The sequence below is a fragment of the Neoarius graeffei genome, chromosome 23, assembly GCF_027579695.1.
Source record: "Neoarius graeffei isolate fNeoGra1 chromosome 23, fNeoGra1.pri, whole genome shotgun sequence".
NCBI lineage: Eukaryota > Metazoa > Chordata > Actinopteri > Siluriformes > Ariidae > Neoarius > Neoarius graeffei.
Window position 1 is genome coordinate 53,101,371 of NC_083591.1, and position 22,256 is coordinate 53,123,626.

General features: G+C 42.6%; 1 protein-coding gene across 4 annotated transcripts in view; it reads left to right on the forward strand.

The window, feature by feature from the left end:
* The first annotated feature begins 1,984 nt into the window (after positions 1 to 1,984).
* gpt (glutamic--pyruvic transaminase) overlaps positions 1,985 to 22,256 on the forward strand; it is a 64,227-nt gene continuing 43,955 nt past the window's right edge. Inside the window, exons 1-2 of one of the 4 annotated variants that reach the window (XM_060906405.1) lie at positions 1,985 to 2,100; positions 2,552 to 2,735. In XM_060906405.1, coding sequence (XP_060762388.1) covers positions 2,595 to 2,735 — 141 coding nt within the window. In that variant the 5' untranslated portion in view covers positions 1,985 to 2,100; positions 2,552 to 2,594. Of the gene's footprint in view, positions 2,101 to 2,450; positions 2,736 to 22,256 lie in introns of those variants that run through there. The other 3 variants (XM_060906404.1, XM_060906403.1, XM_060906402.1) reach the window with 3 other exon arrangements.

Genomic DNA, 22,256 nt, shown 5'->3' on the forward strand with positions numbered 1-22,256 from the left:
CTGGAAGATGTTCAGTAAAACCTACAGCTCATTTCCGCATAAAACTGCACTCACTGGACCTCACACTACTATTTTTTTTTTTTAAAGCAAAGGGTCGTCTCACACCAAATATTGACTTTGTTTTATTTATTATGGCTTACTGATTACCGTTTATAGTATCTTTAACATTGAAACATCTCATCTCATTATCTCATCTCATTATCTCTAGCCGCTTTATCCTGTTCTACAGGGTCGCAGGCAAGCTGGAGCCTATCCCAGCTGACATTGAAACATTTCATTTCATTATTTTTAAGCAATTTTTGTTCTACAGCATTTCTTTACACATGTCTAAGACTTTTGCACAGGACTGTATGCATGTATATAAAAAAAAAAATGCCCCACTCGCCCCTCCTTCGGGCGGTCTTTTATCCCTAAAGCTCGGGTCCTCTGCCAGAGGCCTGGGAGTTTGAGGGTCCTGCACAGTATTTTAGCTGTTCCACGGATTGCGCTTTTCTGGACAGAGATCTCAGAAGCTGTTCCTGGGATCTGTTGGAGTCAGTCACTCTCCCAGTTTGGGGGTCACTGTATATTGTGCCCTGGCAGTGAGCCAAAAGAATAGACCACTTATGGAAAACTTTTATAGATGTTCCTGGATTTTTATTTTTTTCAGTGAATTGAATATTAAGCAAACATACATGTATTTATTAAATAGACAGACAGATACACAGACAGACAGATACACAGACAGACAGACAGACAGATACACAGACAGACAGACCGACAGACAGACAGATAGATAGATAGATAGATAGATAGATAGATAGATACAGACAGACAGGCACACAGACAGACAGGCACACATACATAGATAGATAGATAGATAGATAGATAGATAGGCAGACAGGCACACAGAGACAGACTGACAGGCTCACACAGAGACAGACAGATAGATAGGCACACAGACAGATAGGCACACCGACAGACAGACAGACAGACAGACAGACACATACTTTATTCAGCCCAAAGGGAATTAAGGCATCCAGTAGATTCTTCCCTTCTTTTTCTTATTATTTGGTCTTGGTGGTTATCACTCCCTCCATGAAATAAGCGACGCTGGTTCTTTATTCAGATGGATTTATTTCTCTCTTCATTCCAATTCACCGTCAACAATCCACCGTCGAACTGTTCTAAAAAAAGACAATATACAAAAAAAAAAAACCACGCATTCATTTAACATAAAATTGACACGCCAAAGATTAATTAACGCGACAAGCAACGTAAATACACAGAGTTCACTGTCTGCATACAGCACAGCACAGGGGGAATGAGTCTTAAACCCTCAAAATCAAAACAGGAAATACTAGGATCACCCTGAAAACAGGAAAAACAACTTGAAACTTTCTCGGTGGATTCCCGCAATTAACTGCGTCCTTTGATCCCGCCGGCCGTGGTGCTTTAATTCCAGCAGAAATGAGCGCTGTGTGTCCGCACATGGTTCTCCCTCCCTCAGCACCTCTTACTCACTGCACTGCCACAAGTGTCTCACATTATTCAGGGAAATCCTGACACATGTTCTGACATGCAGAAAGAGGGACTGAGAAGGCTTGGGCTTGAGTTGCACAATACAAATAAATAATATGTAAACAAATTATTGCAAATGATATCCACAGCAGCTATCGTGGTGATTATTCTCTTGATTATTGTAGATCGATCATTTTAATGATTCACTGTACATATTTCTAAATTATTTACGATAATCACTAATCATTTTGCAATTTTGCGGCACACTCAGTATTGCTGAAAAACTGTTAATGGCTATTAAAAACCAAACCAAACTCAAAACCACCTTCTCACAGGTCCCTCACTCGCCATGGCTGTGTCCCAAACCTGCAGGGCCCTAAGTAGGGAGCCCACTCCTGTGATTGTGTGAAGCGTGTCAGAATGCGGAGCTGCCTGGGGCTTTGGCGCAGCTCATGGGAGGAGCCGGGCACTCCAGTCCCTTTGATTCACTCCGGCTGGAGTCTTCTCTCCCAGAGCTGCTCTGCACACCGGACATCTTCATCCGGCTCCTCGTCTCCTCTGTCGATTCGTCGGGTGTCTCAGAAACCGGAGGCACTTCTGGTGCGTAAATACTGTTGAATGGAGGTGGTGTTGGGGGGGTGTTTGAGGTCGTCACAAGAGTACAGGCTAAAAAGAAAAACTCATGCAGGAAATGAAATGAGGTTTTGGTTAGGAAGTGTAAGTGTGTGTGTGTGTGTGTGTGTGTGTGTGAGAGAGAGTGTGTGTGTGCACTGGTGTCCCAGGTTCTCTTATCTCAGTCCTTCCCCGGTCGAGATCAAAGGTCTAATGCAACACAGTAGACCGTCCGCACTGTAACCGAGTCGTGCTTGTGTTACAATCTTACAGCTTACTGAACTTCAAGAACACACTTTAAATAACAATAACAAACAAACAAACAAACAAACAAACAAACCAGAGCGCCAGCAATGTTGCTCTGCGCGTGCAGGAGACCGGGAACGCGCCATATGGTGATGAGTTTTTCTCTCTTCTCTCCCCCGTGCGCTCCCGTCAGGACTTTCTCTGCAGGTCCGAGCCGACTCGCTCTGTGGAAGAACATGGCCGAGGATGAGGCGCTCAGTCAGTGCAGGAAGGTGCTCACCTTGGACACCATGAACGCCAACGTGAAGAAGGTGGAGTACGCGGTGCGGGGCCCCATCGTGCAGCGCGCCATGCAGCTGGAGAAGGAGCTGAGAGAGGTGCGTAGTCTCATCGCATCTCATCTCATCTCCAAGAGCACTAAAGGATCTGAATAAATTCCCCACTCAGAAATAAAGGTAACAATAAATGTACTTATTTATGATCGTTGTTGCTCTTGTGGGATCATCAAAAGTCCGGCTTTAGTATATTTACCTGGGAAGGTAAGTACTACTACTGACATGATAACTTGAGGACTGCAGTTGTCATGAACAGTTCTGCACTTTCCATCAACTTCAACAAAACAGACTTTTTCAGAATTTTCATGAAAATTCCTGGGCGGCATGGTGGTGTAGTGGTTAGCGCTGTCGCCTCACAGCAAGAAGGTCCGGGTTCGAGCCCCGTGGCCGGCGAGGGCCTTTCTGTGAGGAGTTTGCATGTTCTCCCCGTGTCCGCGTGGGTTTCCTCCGGGTGCTCCGGTTTCCCCCCACAGTCCAAAGACATGCAGGTTAAGTTAACTGGTGACTCTAAAGGCCTCTGCATGCTCTTGCGACAAGACTTTCGCAGATAGCTTTTCGCAGACAGTTGTAATTTATCGTTGAGCGGGGAGTAATAGGCGTGCGCGATGTTATTCACCGGCACAACGCAAGGGGGCGCGAAGTCGCTAGGAGTAGTTGGTGGGTGTGGTTAGTGGAGTGTTTATCCTCCGGTTACTTATAATGACTAGAACTGGAGTCGTATAGATGTCCGTACTTCCTCAATCAACCGCTCTTCATGCTGCTCCATCTTCGCTCGTGTTTTTAAAAATGCCGGTCGTGAAAACAAACCAAACCGGGAAAGTAGGGAAGCGGATGTAGAGTGGACCAATCGGAGCCCTCTTGTCTGCGGCGCTGTCTGCGAGGCTTCTGCGGTGGTCACAATTTTTGGGAGGTGCGCGCAGAGCGTCTGCGAAGGTGGGGGGGCTACGCAGACACTGTCTGCGACGCTATCTGGGAGGACTGGGTTGTCAGTATAAATTGGCCTTAAGGCTACGTTTACACTAGACCGTATCTGTCTCGTTTTCTTCGTGGATGCACTGTCCGTTTACATTAAACCACCTGGAAACGCCTGGAAACGGGAATCCGCCAGCGTCCACGTATTCAATCCAGATCGTGTCAGCTCCGGTGCTGTGTAAACATTCAAAATACGCGGATACGCTGTGCTGAGCTCTAGCTGGCGTCTCATTGGACAACGTCACTGTGACATCCACCTTCCTGATTCGCTGGCGTTGGTCATGTGCAGGGCTTTGAACCGGTTCAAGGAACGAAAACGAAAACCGGGAACTTTTTCTATTTCACATGGAACAGAAACGAAACCAGAAACTTTATTATTTTTTATGTTCCGGAACAGAAATGCTTATTAAAAATAATGGTAACCGGTTAATACCGGTTTTTATTTCGTTCCTCAAAGTTTCTGTAGCCTACAAATAAAAAAAGTCATTCTTCTCCTGCGCAAGTTTCTATGACCCGCTGGGGTTCACTTCCTGTGTGACGTTCGCTGATTGAATGGAGAGAGCGGGAAGGTGGACTGCTAGTGAGTAAGTGCATTACTGAGTGTCTCTGAGCAAAGAAGAGCCTGAACGATGCAACCTCCCTATTGGCTGTTTATTGGCTGTTTGTAAAAATGTATCAGTTGTTGCCCTTCCCACGGGAATCATCGCGGGCTCGAGAGACGAGACCTGACGAGTTAGTTCATTGGTAGCAGAACAAAATGTCTGGACACAAATCGGGTTTTCAGAAAAGGAAAGAAAATAAACGGAGGGTCGAAAATACAAAAAAGGAGGCAGAAAATGCAAAACGAGTTTTAAGGTAGGACAAATGGTTACTTTTCTGAGGCAGCCCACCGTGGCTGCCTGCAGGCTTATTTATTATAGCCCATTTAGTTAAAATAGTTGATATAAAATGTTTATAGTTATAGTTATGTGATGGTTGTCCTGATTTAGACTGTTTTTTTGGGGGGGGGTTGCGCGATGTTGCACCTGGGTCCAGATTAGGGCAGAACCGGCCCTGGCTACATTTCAGCTGTAGTTTGTTTTATGTATGTATGCACTTGCATAGATGTGTACTTCCAATATGGCGCCTAACAAAATCTCGCGGCGCGGTGACGTCATGCGGTAGCCCTCTATAGGGCCTGACTAGCCTTTGGTAACACACTAAACGAATTCTCTTTCATTTTTGGCACTTTTTCTGTTTGTGTAGATGGGAAGACGTACTGAGAATCCAAATCGCCAACATTTGAAATAATAATTGTTTTGAATTATTTCTTGTCTTATCTAATGAAGGTTGTAATAGAATTAGCCTACATTTGGCTTAAGCTGGATGAGACAGAGACATAATTTTATAGCCATTTGTTAAACAGCTGACAGGGAACGTAATTAACCGTTCCGGGAACGAAATTTTTTTGTTCTAACCGGTTCGGGAACGTCTATTTAATGGTGGAACCCAAAACCGGAAACGTTAAAATTCCGTTTCTGTTCGGAACGAGCCAATAGGAAAAAAATTCCGGTTCAAAGCCCTGGTCATGTGACGTGACTCCTGAAAAACGGCGCGGACTTCCGCCTTGTATCACCTTTCATTAAAGAGTATAAAAGTATGAAAATACTGCAAATACTGATGCAAATACTGCCCATTGTGTAGTTATGATTGTCTTTAGGCTTGCCATCCTTCCACTTGCAAGTAGTAAGTGATATGCGCTGGGATCTCACACACAGCGGCTCAGTCCCGAATCGTGGCTTGTGCACTTCACTCGCGCGCTGTGTGAGCTGCGCAGGGCCGGAGTGCGCACCCTCCAGAGGGCACTCGCTGTTCAGGGCGGAGTGATTTGGAGCGCAGGATGCCTGCGGAGCCGAGCGTATCCGCGTATTGGCGTTGCTGTGTGCACGGCTAACGGTTTTAGTGTAAACGCGAATCGTTTTAAGAACGTTAATCTGATGATCCGCTGATTCGACGTAATGTAAACGTAGCCTAAATTGACCGTAGGTGTGAGTGTGAATGGTTGTCTGTGTCTATTATGTGTCAGCCCTGTGATGACCTGGCGACTTGTCCAGGGTGTACAGTGGCGCCTCCAGAAATATTTCATAGGGGTGGCCAGATGGGGACACTTAAAATCTTGGGGTGGCACACCAAAACTAAAAGCCATAATTTCAGGATATCATTATACTGTTGTAGTAAACCGGCCAGTAGAAAACTATCAGAAAGACTTAAGGAAATGCCTACTGATATACTTTGGTTTATTTTGGTATGTTTGTTTATTGATGCTGGCTGTGTATCCTGCTCTGTCTTTTCCTCTACTCTGTCCTCCTCCTCCTCCTTCTCCTCCTCACTAAGCCTCTGTTGCTCCCCTGCCGTCTCTTTCTCTCCTGTTCTAATATTATTCTTAAAATAAGAAGAGATGTCTGTGGACTTTCTCTTCATTGTCTGAAAATGACTGACATAACATACAATCAGCAGCTAACGTTAGCTACGTAACTCAGTTATACATGTCAAAAATCCGTCAAAAAGCTGCTGTAACAGCACTATTTAGCACTTAAAAAGTACACGTTACGACTCATACTTCCCCCTCTTCTTTTACTAAAGAATATTTTGGCTTATTTACTTACTGGTAGTCTTCTCCGTCTTCTCTCTTAACTCTTTTTGAGGTCATTATTTACCTGTGAAGGTACAAGCGGCGGTCACGCGCACACGCTGAGCCGTTGCTGTAGGAGCGTGCAAAAGCAGCGGGGGGAGGGGCTGCTGTGAGTGAGGGAAGATGATCTTCCCTCACTCACCGAAGATCAAGAGCGTCTTGCCTGGCTGGCTGTGCATTTGGGATGAACTGCATAACTGAGGCTACTACAATCTATACTGGCCAGTGGGGTGGCCAGTAAATTTGTAGGGGTGGCCACAGCCCCCCCTGGCCACCCCCTGGTGGCGCCACTGAGGGTGTACCCCGCCTTTCGCCCGTAGTCAGCTGGGATAGGCTCCAGCTTGCCTGCGACCCTGTAGAACAGGATAAAGCGGCTAGAGATAATGAGATGTGATGAAAATTCCTCCAGATTTTTTCCGCTAATGACGAAATATCCGGATATTTGACAAAACTCTTGAAAATCTCCGGTTTTCTGAATGGAGAAATTTATTTTTCGGATTTTTCGCATTCCTAGACGCGGCGTAATACTATGCATCGTCCTTGCATGGGCGCGGTCCTTAAATAGCCCAAACATAGTTCATTGATTAAAGACAGGTGTTCTTTGTTAACGGCACGCGCCCCCAAGGTGCGCCTTCAGGTGCACGAGCTAAGGCGCGCAGGACTGACACCGTTCTGCGCAAGCGCAATACAATCGCACTAGAAAGCATGTTCAAGCTGCCAGTGTAGCTGCAGTCTTTTTAGTTGCAAATTACAAGTATTTCCTCTTGTTAATAATTCGCCATGTCAAAACAAGCAAAACTTTCCTCCTTCTTTCGACGTGAAGAGAGGTAAGCAATTTATTTTATATATATATATATATATATATATATATATATATATATATAATTTTTTTTTTCCCATCAGAGTTGCATTTTGTGGTTTTGAAGCTAAGTTTTAGTGCCGTTTCTAGAACACAACATCAAGAAAACATGGAAGAAACAGCAATAATGGAAGAGCCGGTTTCTAAGCTGCCTAAAACTAGCAATGGTAATTATTTTTTGTTACATACACTACCGTTCAAAAGTTTGGGGTCATCCAGACAATTTTGTGTTTTCCATGAAAAGTCACACTTTTATTTACCACCATAAGTTGTAAAATGAATAGAAAATATAGTCAAGACATTTTTCTGGCCATTTTGAGCATTTAATCGACCCCACAAATGTGATGCTCCAGAAACTCAATCTGCTCAAAGGAAGGTCAGTTTTATAGCTTCTCTAAAGAGCTCAACTGTTTTCAGCTGTGCTAACATGATTGTACAAGGGTTTTCTAATCATCCATTAGCCTTCTGAGGCAATGAGCAAACACATTGTACCATTAGAACACTGGAGTGAGAGTTGCTGGAAATGGGCCTCTATACACCTATGGAGATATTGCACCAAAAACCAGACATTTGCAGCTAGAATAGTCATTTACCACATTAGCAATGTATAGAGTGGATTTCTGATTAGTTTAAAGTGATCTTCATTGAAAAGAACAGTGCTTTTCTTTCAAAAATAAGGACATTTCAAAGTGACCCCAAACTTTTGAACGGTAGTGTAATGCACTCAGGCTGCCAGTCAGTGTGTGACACACACACAAACACATATACACACACACACACACACACCCTACGCCCCTGATTTACATGAGAAATTTGGTATTCATTGGTGTGTTTAAATTTACAGACAATACGAACTAATGTAAACAATGGGCTTCAACTCGCATAAATCTGAATTGGAAATTCAATTGGAAAACGAGGCTCAATGTCCCCAACATTGAAATCTGAAAGCTTTAGAAACTCTAACAGACCTTTACTTTTGGGATTTTGCTGAGTTTACCTTCAACTGTCTTTTTTTTTTTTTCAAAGTAATGAACTGTGTAGCCAGGAAAATCATCGCGTTTTCTAAATGCACTCCTGAAAATTACTCATTAACTAGGGGAATTACATTTGATATTTTTGACATGTTAATCGTTAATGTACATGAAAAAAAGGCTTAAAAGTTATAACTCGCTTTAGTGAAAATAAGTACTAAAATGCACTAGAATGCAGGGTTTTGCGTGTTATGTTATTCAAATATTTTCGGAGGACGTTGCCCCCCCTATCTTAGTTTGACTTTCAAAAGTTCAGGGTTTTTTTCTTTGCTCCACTTTCATCTCTAAAAACTACAAGGAATTTCCTGGTTACACAGTTATACTTTGTGACTACTATATCGTATAGGACACAGTTATTTATAAATCTGTTATCACCCAGATGAGGATGGGTGTACCAGACCCTTTTGAGTCTGGTTCCTCTCAACGTTTCTTCCTCATGATGTCTCAGGGAGTTTTTCCTTGCCACCATCTCCACAGGCTTAAATACATTTATTAGGGATAAAATTAGCTCATGTTTAAATGCTTTAATTTTCCGTAAAGCTGCTTTGCGACAGTGCTGTTAAAAGCGCTATACAAATAAACTTGAAAGTGGTAAAGGCTTTTAGAGTGAATCAGTGGTCCATAAACCCAATGATGCACCCTAAAGGTACAAGAGTTGCATGCTTGATCATATCACCCACAAGGGAATATGCAGCTATTTCTCAGTGTACAAGTAGATTAGATTCGATTCGATTAGATTAGATTAGATTAGATTAGAAACTTTGTCTGTTCTTCAGTAAAAAAACAGAAATTTGTCTTAGACATGGCTTCAACAGAAATTAAAAACACACAAACACATTCACACACAACAACAAATAGTGCAACCTATTTTGTGCTGTTTAGAACAGTTATTGCAAAGGGGATGAATAATTTCTTACAGATGTTTTTCCAGGCCAGTGGGGTTCTGTATCGTCTGCCAGATGGCAGCAACATGAAGGAGTGGTGCAGAGGGTGGGAGGGGTCTTCAGTGATGAGGGTGGCTTTCCTCATCACTGAGCGCCTGTACAGTTCAGTCAGAGTAGGTTATTAGGCTCGTTGTTTGTGTGTGAAATAATAATTTGGCTGTTTGGTGGGTTTTTTTTTTTAGCCTTTAAAGGGCATATTCTGGACAAATTTCGTTTTTTTTTAATATGAAAGTCTGTCCCTTTACACACTCATCCAGAAGGGTAATTTTGCACAAGGCCATCTGTCTACAGCAGAAAAAAAAATTAACAAAACGCGTCTGGAAAAATCCCAAGGGAGTCTGGAGCCAGATTCGTGACGCTACCTGCGGAAGCGCCAGCAGGCTGTGCAAGCTTTGCACGGTTTCAGTGCACAGCCTGTGTAGACCAAGCGCTCCCATTTCTCTCTCATTGTCCGGTCTTTTGGGAAACAATGAGTACTAATCCCATCATGATTGGTGTTGCTACACCCTCCTACGCTACATCTGTTAACCATTTTAATAATTACGCGATAACGTTGAAGAAATTTGCAGAAAACCACCAGGTCGTTTTCTCATAAACAAACCAGCGCTGACGTAGGATTCAGAAGGAGGCGTTCCACACGCGATGTCACGAAAATCAATGTTTGCCGGGAAATCCAAATGGCAAGTTTTTTCAGAGGCGGACCAATTCACCTCAAACAGTTTGATTTCAACTGAATTTTTCTGGTATTGCGCAAGGGAAAAAAATTGCAGAGAATGCAGAATGTTACAGATATTTGACCAAAGTTTAATATAAAATACATTGATCTTGCACCTGAATTTACCCGTGATATGCACTTTAAGCTATTCCTTCTTGAGCAAGTTGTACTACTTTAAGTACTTTAAAGGAGAACTGAAGTCATTTTTAAACTTGCTTTATTTCTTAATTAACGTGTTATTCAATGATGTTTTTGGTTTTAGTAACCTTATATCGTGACTTGTATTGGCAATTAAATATTATACTTATACGGCCTATTCGGTTTTTAGCCATGATGAATTTAGTTCGTTTGGTCCACGGCAGGCGTCACTTATCCGCATGATCTTCACAAGACTTGTGCGAGACTTCAAAATGTGAAATGTCAGCCAGGTGTCAGTGCCGCCATTTTGAAAACTGTTTTCCAAACGAAGTATTGCACAAAAACGAGTTTAAATGACGATTACTGCCTACTTTTTTCAAACTTTCCTGATTGCTATCAAAACAAACAAAACTTCCGGTTTGATTACATCAGCATTCGAAAGAGGGCGCGCGCGTCTTTTGACAACGTTGGCAGATGTCGGTCACTTTGATTTCCGCTGTGTTTTACTTCCGTCCTACGATGTCTCGCACAGGTCTCGACGAATCTCGTTTACGGCCGTTGCTTTGACATATGGACTGATATATTACAGAGCCTATTTCAAACACTCATAACTTGCTATAGCAGCGACAAAATAGCTGTCAAACATGCATTCCGATATTTAATAAAATGAGAGAAATAGAATTTTGATAATAAAAAATTTGCCTTCAGTTCTCCTTTAAGTACTGTACACTCTCAGAAAATAAAATGCATTATTGTACCTTTAAGGGTACAACGGCTTGTCACTGGGTCAGGACCCTCTAAGGTACTTCTTTGTACCTTTTATATATTGCTTGGGACCATATATGTAACTTTTTGGCTCTTAAAAGGTACACATAGTTACCTTGAGGTCCAATAATGAGCCTTAGACGGTACATTAGTGTAGGTTGTACCTTGAGGGACAGAAATGGACTTCTACTGTAATTGTACTCCTATTTATGACAGCGTAATTAATGATGTTCAGTCAAACAAGATAATAATTTATAGAGGTCAATATTCAACAGAATTCCTTGATCAAAACAATTAGCCCTAATGACTAACCCTGATTGCTTTGTAGTCCTGAATGCTGGATGGATTTAATCCAAATATCTCCAGGGGAACCACACTGCAATAAGGAAGCCATCTTGACATCGGTTTGAATCCTGTAGGACTGAGAGCTCTCGGAGAGGTAATTTGATGATTTGAGCAGAGGTGTTGTGTTATAAAGCGTCCTGAGCAGACAGGGGGCTAAAGGAGGGAACAAAAACGGTCCTGGAAGGAGACGTGAGACGAATTAGCAGTTGTGATATTCTTAAAGTATCCTAAAACTTTACGAAATGCTAAATTTCAGTCTATTTACTTATAACTGATAACTAAGAATTCTTATCGTATAACTTTAAGTGACTTTCTATGACTTCTTAAAGGGGAACAGAGGGCAATATATAGAGTAAATATAACAATAAAACACACATTGATGAACCTTATTCAAGACTTACAAAAGTTTTTTGTTCTAAGGTTGGAAAGTTATAGTGTTTTGAAAGTAGCTCGAGCAAACTATTTCCGCAGTTTGAACAGCCCGCCATGATATTAATTTTATCCAATCAGAATGCACGTTCATTTTCTCTGCGTAACACTCATGACGTATGTATGTGCCCAGTTGTGTTGGCTCATTGAGGTTGGGAATAGCACGTGTGAAATACCTGTTTCTGCCTCTTGCGACGATTTCGCAAGTCCACGGGTGGCGCCTATCTCATTGCAGCAAATAAATTCTGCTGGACTCGTGAGCAACTCCATGTTACATTTTCCGCACGAGCACCACGCCGTGTCACCTGCACGCAGACGCTCTGCCCCACGCTCGCCATGCCCATGGTCAGCATCAGTCTCATCCTCGCCGTCATCCGAGCTTTCTTCTCTTATTTCATCACCGGAGTCGAGAGTACCTCTCCTAGGTTCAAACTGGTACCCTTCTAAGCCATAGCCTGCTTGCAGTGTGTCTTGCGGGATCTCTTCGTATGATTCGACAGAGCTGTCGCTTTCACTTGATGTGCCCGACGCCATGATTACACACTTATCTCCTCTATTTCGGAGAGTTCCGCTAGTGCAGTGGGTAGCGCTGACGTCACGGTCTTTTAAAAATGGCGACTCTTGTGCGGTTTAGCGTATAAAGTATTATATTTACAATTACCAAGATATTTCGTTGTTTTCTAGTACATAAATTTGATAGAATACTTAAGAATACGTTACTTTGTCACATCAGCAACCGTATATATTATATTTTGTACCCCTTTAAAGATAATGAAATGATGTTAAAAAGAATGTTTAAGGTGTTACTTTGTTAAAGTTACTAAATTTAACATTTAAATTGGCTTAAAGTCACGACTACTTTTAAGAATACCAATAAAGGGTCTTAAAGTTACGAGTATATTTAATGAATTAAAAAAGTTCAGTAAAGGTAACTTAAATTCAGGGTTCTAACTCGGCCTTTTCAGCGTATCGGGCTGATACACAATGTTTCTTTACCGCTACGCCCACAATATTGCCGATACGCCTGTAAAAGTTGCCGCTACACTAATACAAAGACTTGTCAATCTTGAAATACAGTCTTTTGTTTAATTTTTTCTTGTTATCCCCATGCGGCGGCGACACGCTGCCATGCGAATGTTCTACATTCGGACATACTCCACTCCCCGTCCATGTAAGCGCCCAGTGTGTAGCTGCCTGAGTAGTTCCGTGTGGAGATTGTCACTGATCATGCTAATCTTTTTTACCTCCTTTCTTACGTATGCTGCTTATGTTTAAAGTCTTTAATTTTCTGTAAAGCTGCTTTGCGACAGTGCTGTTAAAAGCGCTATACAAATAAACTTGAAAGCGGTAAAGACTTTTAGAGTGAATCAGTGGTCCATAAACCCAACGACGCACCCTAAAGGTACAAGAGTTGCATGCTTGATCACATCACCCACAAGGGAATATGCAGCTATTTCTCAGTGTACAAGTAGGTTATTAGGCTCGTTGTTTGTGTGTGTAATAATAATTTGGCTGTTTGGTGGTTTTTTTTTAGCTCTCTCATTCTCTCTCATTATCTCTAGCCGCTTTATCCTTCTACAGGGTCGCAGGCAAGCTGGAGCCTATCCCAGCTGACTACGGGCGAAAGGCGGGGTACACCCTGGACAAGTCGCCAGGTCATCACAGGGCTGGCACATAGACACAGACAACCATTCACACTCACATTCACACCTACGCTCAATTTAGAGTCACCAGTTAACCTAACTTGCATGTCTTTGGACTGTGGGGGAAACCGGAGCACCCGGAGGAAACCCACGCGGACACGGGGAGAACATGCAAACTCCACACAGAAAGGCCCTCACCGGCCCCGGGGCTCGAACCCAGGACCTTCTTGCTGTGAGGCGACAGCGCTAACCACTACACCACCGTGCCGCCCAGCCTTTAAGCTATTCCTTCTTGAACAAGTTGTACTACTTTAAGTACTTTAAAGGAGACCTGAAGTCATTTTTAAACTTGCTTTATTTCTTAATTAATGTGTTATTTTTGGTTTTAGTAACCTTATATCAGAATCAGAGTCACTTTTATTGCCAGGTATGTGGACACACACAAGGAATTTGACTCCGGTTTCACTTAGCTCTCATAGTACAAAACAGATAAAAAGCGTATACACAAAAACAAACAAACAAAAAAATGGTGCAATAGGTGCATATCGTGACTCGTATTGGCAACTAATTGTCACCCATGGTCAGCTGGGATAGGCTCCAACTTGCCTGTGAACCTGTAGAACAGGATAAGCGACTACAGATGATGGATGGATGGATGCTGGTCCAAGGCATGACAACAGCTCTTTCATTTGGCCAGGGATGGATCCAGCCCAAGAATCTGACAGATGCACATGTGCAGAAATATTTTCATAAATGTTACCAGATTTTCACATGAGCGTAGAGCACGCCAAGCCCTTTCCAAAGAGGGCAGCCACGTCCCGCTATGACCGCGGCTCGGCCTGCTATTCGCCCCTGAATCCTTGCGTCACCGCAGCTCACTGAAAACTTTAATATGAGCCCTAGCTCCAGCCACGTGCGCACGCACACCGGGATTTAAAAATTAATAACTCGGCCACAGAAAATCGTAGCCCCGCCAAACTTTACACGCACCTCACTCTCCCCGAAACCTTTCAAAACAGCCCAGGCACAGCCTGCTATGACCAAGGCTTGGCCCGTTATTTGTGGCTAATTTCAATCTCTTTCTGGAGTGTTTTATTGGTTTGACCTACCGTAGATTCTTTGTCTCAGGTCACGCGATACCAAGCATCGTGAGAATACAGGTAATTAGGTCAGGTAAGCATCACCGCTTACCACAGGCGGTCGGATCCTGAACCATTGGTCTGTTGGTTGAGCATGGCTATAGCCCATGTAGCCAGCTAGCAGTAAACAAACGTCCCGTGACCGATGCCAAGTGGTGCACATATATTTCTGACCAGTGCACATGCAACGGTTGCGTCAGTCTGGATCCGTCCCTGATTTGGCTCAGTTTGTGCCTCAGTTCATCAGTTTGCATCTCCAAAAAGCGCCAAAATACCCGGCATGTTTGATTCATTTCCAATCAAATCGAATCACTTTCTCAATGCAGTGGAACTACTCTGGAGTTCACTTGGAAGTGGAAGCATTCAGACTTTACTTTGGTCTTCACCCAAATGTGATTTTTATGTTAGACACCAAGAAGGAAAAGGCAACAGTACATAATTTAAAGCACCCTGAGTAGCAGAGGTGGACAGTAACGAAGTAAATTTACTTAGTACTGTACTTAAGTACGCTTTTTGATTATCTGTACTTTACTTGAGTATTATTTTTTTGGAAACTTATGACTAACTTCACTACATTTAAAAGACAAATATTGTACTTTTCACTCCAATACATTTCTATCAAGGTCCTCGTTACTTGTTACTATGAAGCAGCCTTGAAAGTGGATGATTTTTCTTTTCTAAAATATGATGGGTTTTTTTTTTGAGACAGCCTATCAGTAATCACTAGGGTCACATCATGTCTATAGACTATAAAATAAAGTTCAATAATTTCTCAGCAGCGTTATTTGAACACGATCAGTTGATGGCAGAATAGAAGGAGGCGGTTCTTTTGGGGAATGCACGCATTCATGGTCATACCTCAAACCCATGTTTCAGTGTTCTGCAAGGATTAAAGATTCATTTTGTTTTAAAAGTTTGCTTTGTTTACCTAAAACGAACCACATCAAGGCCTACAAAAACTTGCTGTCCGACCTGTGGAAGCATATTGAGGTCTGTAAATGTTTTATTCCAAGAGAACAGTTGCAATGACGTTGTCTGTGCTTTTAGAGCTAGTGGTAACGTTGCAAACATAGCTATGCAGTCTGGTTAGTCAAATGACTTTCTATGGATTTGCCCGGCAAGTTGCTACAGCCTTGTCCACAGCTAACATTTACACATAGCTAGTTAATTTGGACACTGTTAGTTAGCATGTAAGAACGGAGTTACGCTAACATGAATAACGTTAACTTACCTGAAGTCCTTTCAGAAATATGTTTTAGCATAATCTTGCCAAATAAACAGAATGTAGAAATCTTTCTTTTCTAGTAACGTTAGTTACCCAATATGGTTTTGAGTTTGAAAAGAGTTTGCTAGCATGTCAGGTGGAGCTTCACTGACTAGCTAGCTTAACGTTAAACCACCATGATGGCACAGCATGCGTTCATTTTGTGAATTCACATTTCTGTCTTTGGTAACGGCGTTAGGTTTTGTAAGCGTTGTGGCAATAATACAACGATGCATTGACAGAAAATGTACTTTTAATACTTAAGTATTTTTAAAAGCAAGTACTTCAGTACTTTGACTTAAGTAAAAATTTGACTGGACAACCTTCACTTGTATCGGAGTAAAATTTGACCAGCGGGATCTGTACTTTGACTTAAGTAATGAAGTTGGGTACTTTGTCCACCTCTGCTGAGTTTCAGCCCATGTTTACATTAGACCGTATCAGCGGATCATCAGATTAACGTTTTTAAAACGATTAGTGCACACAGCAACACCAATACACGATTTGCGTGCACACAGCAATACCAATACACGGATACGCTCGGCTCCGCAGGCATCCTGCGCTCCAAATCACTCCGCCCTGAACAGCGAGTGCCCTCTGGAGGGTGCGCACTCCGGCCCTGTGCAGCTCACAGAGCACGCGAGTGAAGTGAACAAGCTGTGATCCGGGACTGAGCCGCTGTGTGTGTGATCCCAGCGCATATCACTTACCACTTGCAAGTGGAAGGATGGCAAGCCTAAAGACAATCATAACTACACAATGGGCAGTATTTGCATCAGTATTTGCAGTATTTTCATACTTTTATACTCTTTAATGAAAGGTGATACAAGGCGGAAGTCCGCGCCGTTTTTCAGCAGTCGCGTCACATGACCAACGCCAGCGAATCAGGAAGGTGGATGTCACAGTGACGTTGTCCAATGAGACGCCAGCTAGAGCTCAGCACAGCGTATCCGCGTATTCTCAATGTTTACACAGCACCGGAGCTGACACGATCTGGATTGAATACGTGGACGCTGGCGGATTCCCGTTTCCCGGCGTTTCCAGGTGTTTTAATGTAAACGGACAGTGCATCCGCGAAGAAAACGAGACAGATACGGTCTAATGTAAACGTAGCCTCAGTCGGGTGTCGCTTGGAGTTGGGATTGGTGCATTGTCTGTGAACTGTTTTCTCTAGAACCTATTTACCCATTAGGAGTGCCTTTGGTAAATCAAGGTGACTTACTCCATGTTTTAAATGTAAATAAAACGTAGGTGATATTGCAACAAGCAGTGCAAGTGCAGTAAGATTTATTTCTGAAAGCACTGGGATAGCATGAGTACAGTGTTTATTTTAAAGTGGCTAGGTTGATGATTGGTTCACATTGGACGAGGCCCATTTGATATGAACAGTGTATGAGCTGCACGTGGTCAAATAGTACATTACAATACCATAAATCAGTGTTTAGTAAGTTGTGCAAATCAGTGATTCAGAATGAATGCCTTTCTGAGCCCCAGATTTGACAGTGACGTACAGTACTGTACTGTACAAAAGTCTTAGGTATGTGTAAAAAAAAATGCTGTAGACCAAAAATGGCTTTAAAAATAATGAAATGAAATGTTTCAACATAAAGAAAATACTATAAACAGTCAGCAGTAAGCCATAATAAATGAAACAAAGTCAGTATTCGGTGTGAGATGAAATTCCCTTTGCTTTAAAAAAAAAAAAAAGTAGTCTGAGGTCCAGTGAGTGCAGTTTTATGCGGAAATGAGCTGTAGGTTTTACTGAACATCTTACAGAACCAGCCACAGTTCTTCTGGACACTTTGACTGTCACGCTCACGTCTTCATTTTACACCAAAACCCAGCAGCCTTCATTATGTTTTTTCTTTTTTAATTTGAAAAGCAGCCTCCGACATAATATACTGCTCAGATCTCAGATACAAACTTTTTTTTTTTTTTTCCTGTAACGTTTAATTTTGTACTGGAAAGAAACAAACTTTTGGAAATCTAAAATGTTTTTGTACTGACTCGATAATGTGGAAATCATAAACTAGAAATCTATAACGGGCGGCACAGTGGTGTAGTGGTTAGTGCTGTCGCCTCACAGCAAGAAAGTCCGGGTTCGAGCCCCGTGGCCGGCGAGGGCCTTTCTGTGCGGAGTTTGCATGTTCTCCCCGTGTCCGCGTGGGTTTCCTCCGGGTGCTCCGGTTTCCCCCACAGTCCAAAGACATGCAGGTTAGGTTAACTGGTGACTCTAAATTGACCGTAGGTGTGAATGTGAGTGTGAATGGTTGTCTGTGTGTCAGCCCTGTGATGGCCTGGCGACTTGTCCAGGGTGTACCCCGCCTTTCGCCCGTAGTCAGCTGGGATAGGCTCCAGCTTGCCTGCGACCCTGTAGAACAGGATAAAGCAGCTAGAGATAATGAGATGAGAATGAGATGAGAAATCTATAACAAAGTTTGTATGGAAAAAAAATAGGGTGTCTAAGACTTTTGCACAGTACTGTATCTTTGGGAGTGTCAGGCGGCTACCGGTTTCCACGGTTGCTTCATTCTAATCCCTTTGGGCCAACTGTAGCCAAACAAAAGCATCCTTTACCTCACTTCTAGTCAGACACTGGCGCTTTTTTTTTCTTTTTTGAAGGAGCAGACATTTACCTGCCACACCTGCTCATTTCTACACATATGTATTACTGAGGATAATATGACTAGATTTAGTGTAATTATGAAACTGTAGTCAGGGTTGTTGACTTCAAACTGAACCTGAGGTGAACAGCGTCAGGAACATGGCATAAAAACACAGTCATTTTGTTTGGGGTTGGATCATGTGATCAAAGGCAGGGGTGCCTAGGTCATAAAGGGTGAAGCTTAAATAAAATGTGGTCAACCAGTCACTTAACATTAGCTAAGATAATCATCTAGCTTGTTAGCTAGCATTAAAGTTACTTTTCTAGCAGAGGATTCAGTAATTAATCTTAATGTTATATACAACAACAACAAAAGAATCTTAATCATGTTTATTTTGGAATTAACACCCAAATCTAGGTTGACTAACAAGCTAGTTAATTCCAGGCTAACAAGCTAGCTAAAGTTAGGCTAAAAACTAATTATTGTAATCTTACGCTAGCTAATGGCATTTTAACTACTTTAGTTTGTCATTAACATTGTTAGTTAGGTTCAGTAACAGGCTAGCTAATGTTAGGTTAACTACTTTATTTTGTAATTAATGCTGCCAACTATATTCAGTAACAGGCTAGGAAATGTTTACATAGCTAGGGTTACAGTAGGGGGCTAGTCCTCTGGTAACCGCAGGAGTTTGACTCCAGAAGGTACCATTTTTATGATGGTCTTTGGTATGACTCAACCATGAATAGAACTCACGATCTCCTGATCGAGAGGCGGACACACTAACCACTAGGCCAACTCACTGTAAGCTCAGCATCAAGAGAGGTGTTATCTGAGGTGGTGGAGCCTAGGTAAGTGAACTGCGAGACGACTTCCAATGTGTAGTTGTGGGTAAAACCAGGAGCTTTAAACGATCATGTTTATGATCATGTGCTCAAATTGAACATAAAGCTCTGGCTCAGCTCAAGTTATATCTGTGAAGATATTCAGTCATCCAGGTACATAGCAATCTGTGGTTGGTAGAAGAGAGCAACTGGACTTGCTTGAAAAGTCTTGAAGACGTTTCGCCTCTCGTCCGAAAGGCATCCTCAGTTCTGTCTGTCTAATAGGGAGTATCAAGTATTTATCCTCTCATGGATCATCATAGAATCCGAATCAGAATGCTGATGGCTGCATTGTAGGTGGCTGATAAAAGATGTCATAGACACCCACCTCTGTTCAGTGATGGTCGTTCCAGGTTGACAAAAATGAACGATCCTCTCGTATGAGAGGACTTCCAGAAAACTGGCAGACATCTTAGCCAGAGAGGATCGTTCATTTTTGTCAACCTGGAACGACCATCACTGAACAGAGGTGGGTGTCTATGACATCTATCAGCCACCTTCAATGCAGCCATCAGCATTCTGATTCGGATTCTATGATGATCCATGAGAGGATAAATACTTGATACTCCCTATTAGACAGACAGAACTGAGGATGCCTTTCGGACGAGAGGCGAAACGTCTTCAAGACTTTTCAAGCAAGTCCAGTTGCTCTCTTCTACCAACCACAGATTACTCAGCTCAAGTTATTGCATATGAAAAGTCATATTTTAGTTCATTTGTTGATCAAAGGATTTCCCTGCTGACTGTTCACCTGGTTCCATCCCCACCCTTTCCATTATCTGAGCTGCTTTATACCTGTATTGAATCTCATGATTAAAGTACACAATCGCCTTGGGCTGGTTTGTGCTGAGACTGAATCATTAGGAGGAAATCAGTTTGGCACTCGCTTCTCTTTATACATGTTTACACACCCACATCTCAAAGTGTACCAGTAGAAGTATTTGTGCAACAGAACACGTTATCTGCTTTCTAGTGGTGTCGATCAGCATCATCTTTCTTTGTCTTTGAGGTCTGATGTTGAAGAGACTTATTTGCCAAAGAGTTAATGATACAAAGGCTAAAGAGATGAGTCAAAAAATTGTGTTGCAAAAACATGCCAAGAGATTGAAGTCCACCCTGAATCCGAGAGCTGGTTTCCTGGTTAATAGATGATTCATGAAGACCCTGGTTTGTCTGAAATCATGCAGGTCATTAATATTTTCCTTACTCACGTTGTGGTTTTCATTCACACAAACTCCAAAGTGTCAGTGCAACAGTTAGTAATTAGCTACTGAACATACAGCTTGTGATATGGAGCTTAATCTGTAAACTGAAACATATATTCATAAAGTCACATGTAAATATTCCTGTTTATTTCAGTCAGGGTTTGCACAGGGTGCTGGCCTTTTTTCCAATCAATCAATCAATCAATCAATCAATCAATCAATCAATCAATCAATGCAAAGCAGATCATCTGTTTTGAATTAAAGAATGATATAATCAGGGTTTTTACACAGTATGGAATTTGATTTTAGTAGTTTCCAGGTCTGGATAAGTATGGAAAAAGGAAAATTAGAGTATGGAAAGGGTTATGTTGTAGCTCTACAGAACTATCCATCCATTATCTGTAACTGCTTATCCTATGCATGGTCATAGGCAAGCTGGAGCCTTTCCCAGCTGACTGGGCGAGAGGCAGGGTACACCCTGGACAAGTCACCAGGTCATCGCAGGGCTGACACATAGAGACAAACAACCATTCACACCTACGGTCAATTTAGAGTCACCAGTTTGCCTAACCTGCATGTCTTTGGACTGTGGGGGAAACCACAAACAGGGAGAGAACACAAACTCCACACAGAAAGGCCTCCGTTGGCCACTGGGCTTGAACCCAGAACCTTCTTGCATTTAGCAGATGCTTTTATCCAGAGCGATGGACAACGAGTGCAAAAGTCAGGTACACGAAGTGCTGAACTTCTTGACAAGAAGGTTCTAGTGCCGGCTGAACAAGTGACAGAATAACACTTGGTGTTTAAGTACCAATACTCAACCAGACGGGGGGAAAAAACAACCATATAAAGTACAACTAAATAGAGAACTCAAACTGCTAACGTCAGGCTAAACATGACACAACTTGGGTTGTTCTAGACCGAAATGCAGTTACACAGTGGGCAGGGAAGCAGGGGAGAGGTTCAAGCTGAAGAGGTAAGTCTTCAGTCTGCGCTTGAAGGTGGTCAGGGAGTCAAATGAATGACCCTACCATTGAGGAATGACGTCATAACTACCGACTCTCTGACCCACCTCTTCAGGCTGAACCTCTCCCCTGCCCACTAGGCAGCACGGTGGTGTCATGGTTAGCAATGTCACTTCACAGCAAGAAGATTCTGGGTTCAAGCCCAGGGGTCTCTCTGTGGAGTTTGCATGTTCTCTGTGTGGGTTTCCTCAGGGTGCTCTGGTTTCCCTCACAGTCCAAAGACATGCAGTTAGGGTGTATGTGTTCACTGCTTCAGATGGGTGAAATGCAGAGGAGACATTTCACTGTCCTTGAGTGTACGTGTGATGAATAAAGGCGTCTTGTCTTCTTGTCACTGTGTAATCACATAGCAGTCTTTACCAACCCATGCTGTGTACCAGGGGCGTGTTTAGCCTATTTTTGGGGGTGCTCAAGCACCCCCAAAAACGAGCTCAGCACCCCCTAGCTCAGCACCCTCAAAAACACTGCTTTTGGACGTAATTTTCAGAAATAAGTGCCCTTGTGCACTGCGCAATGAATGTGTACGCGGGCGTGTGTGTGTTCTTGAATTCACCTGTCCTGTCTGATCATGATAACTCATTGTTTGTCATTGGGACTTTACTTTTTCTTTGTACTTTGGTAGCTTGTTTGTATGGTTGGCTTGTTTTCCATGGCTGTTTGCTGTTCATTGGTATTTCAACAGGAGAGTACAGTCATGTGAAAAAGAAAGTACACCCTCTTTCAAGTCTAGGTTTTAAGTGTCAGGACATAATAAAAAATCATCTGGTCCTTACCAGATCTTAAAATTAGGCAAATACAACCTCAGATGACCAATAACACATGACATATTCACTCTGTCATTATTTATTTAACACAAAGTAAGCCAAAAATGCAGTAGCAGTGTGTGAAAAATTAAGTACACCCTTACTGCTTCCATAGAAATTATGAAGGC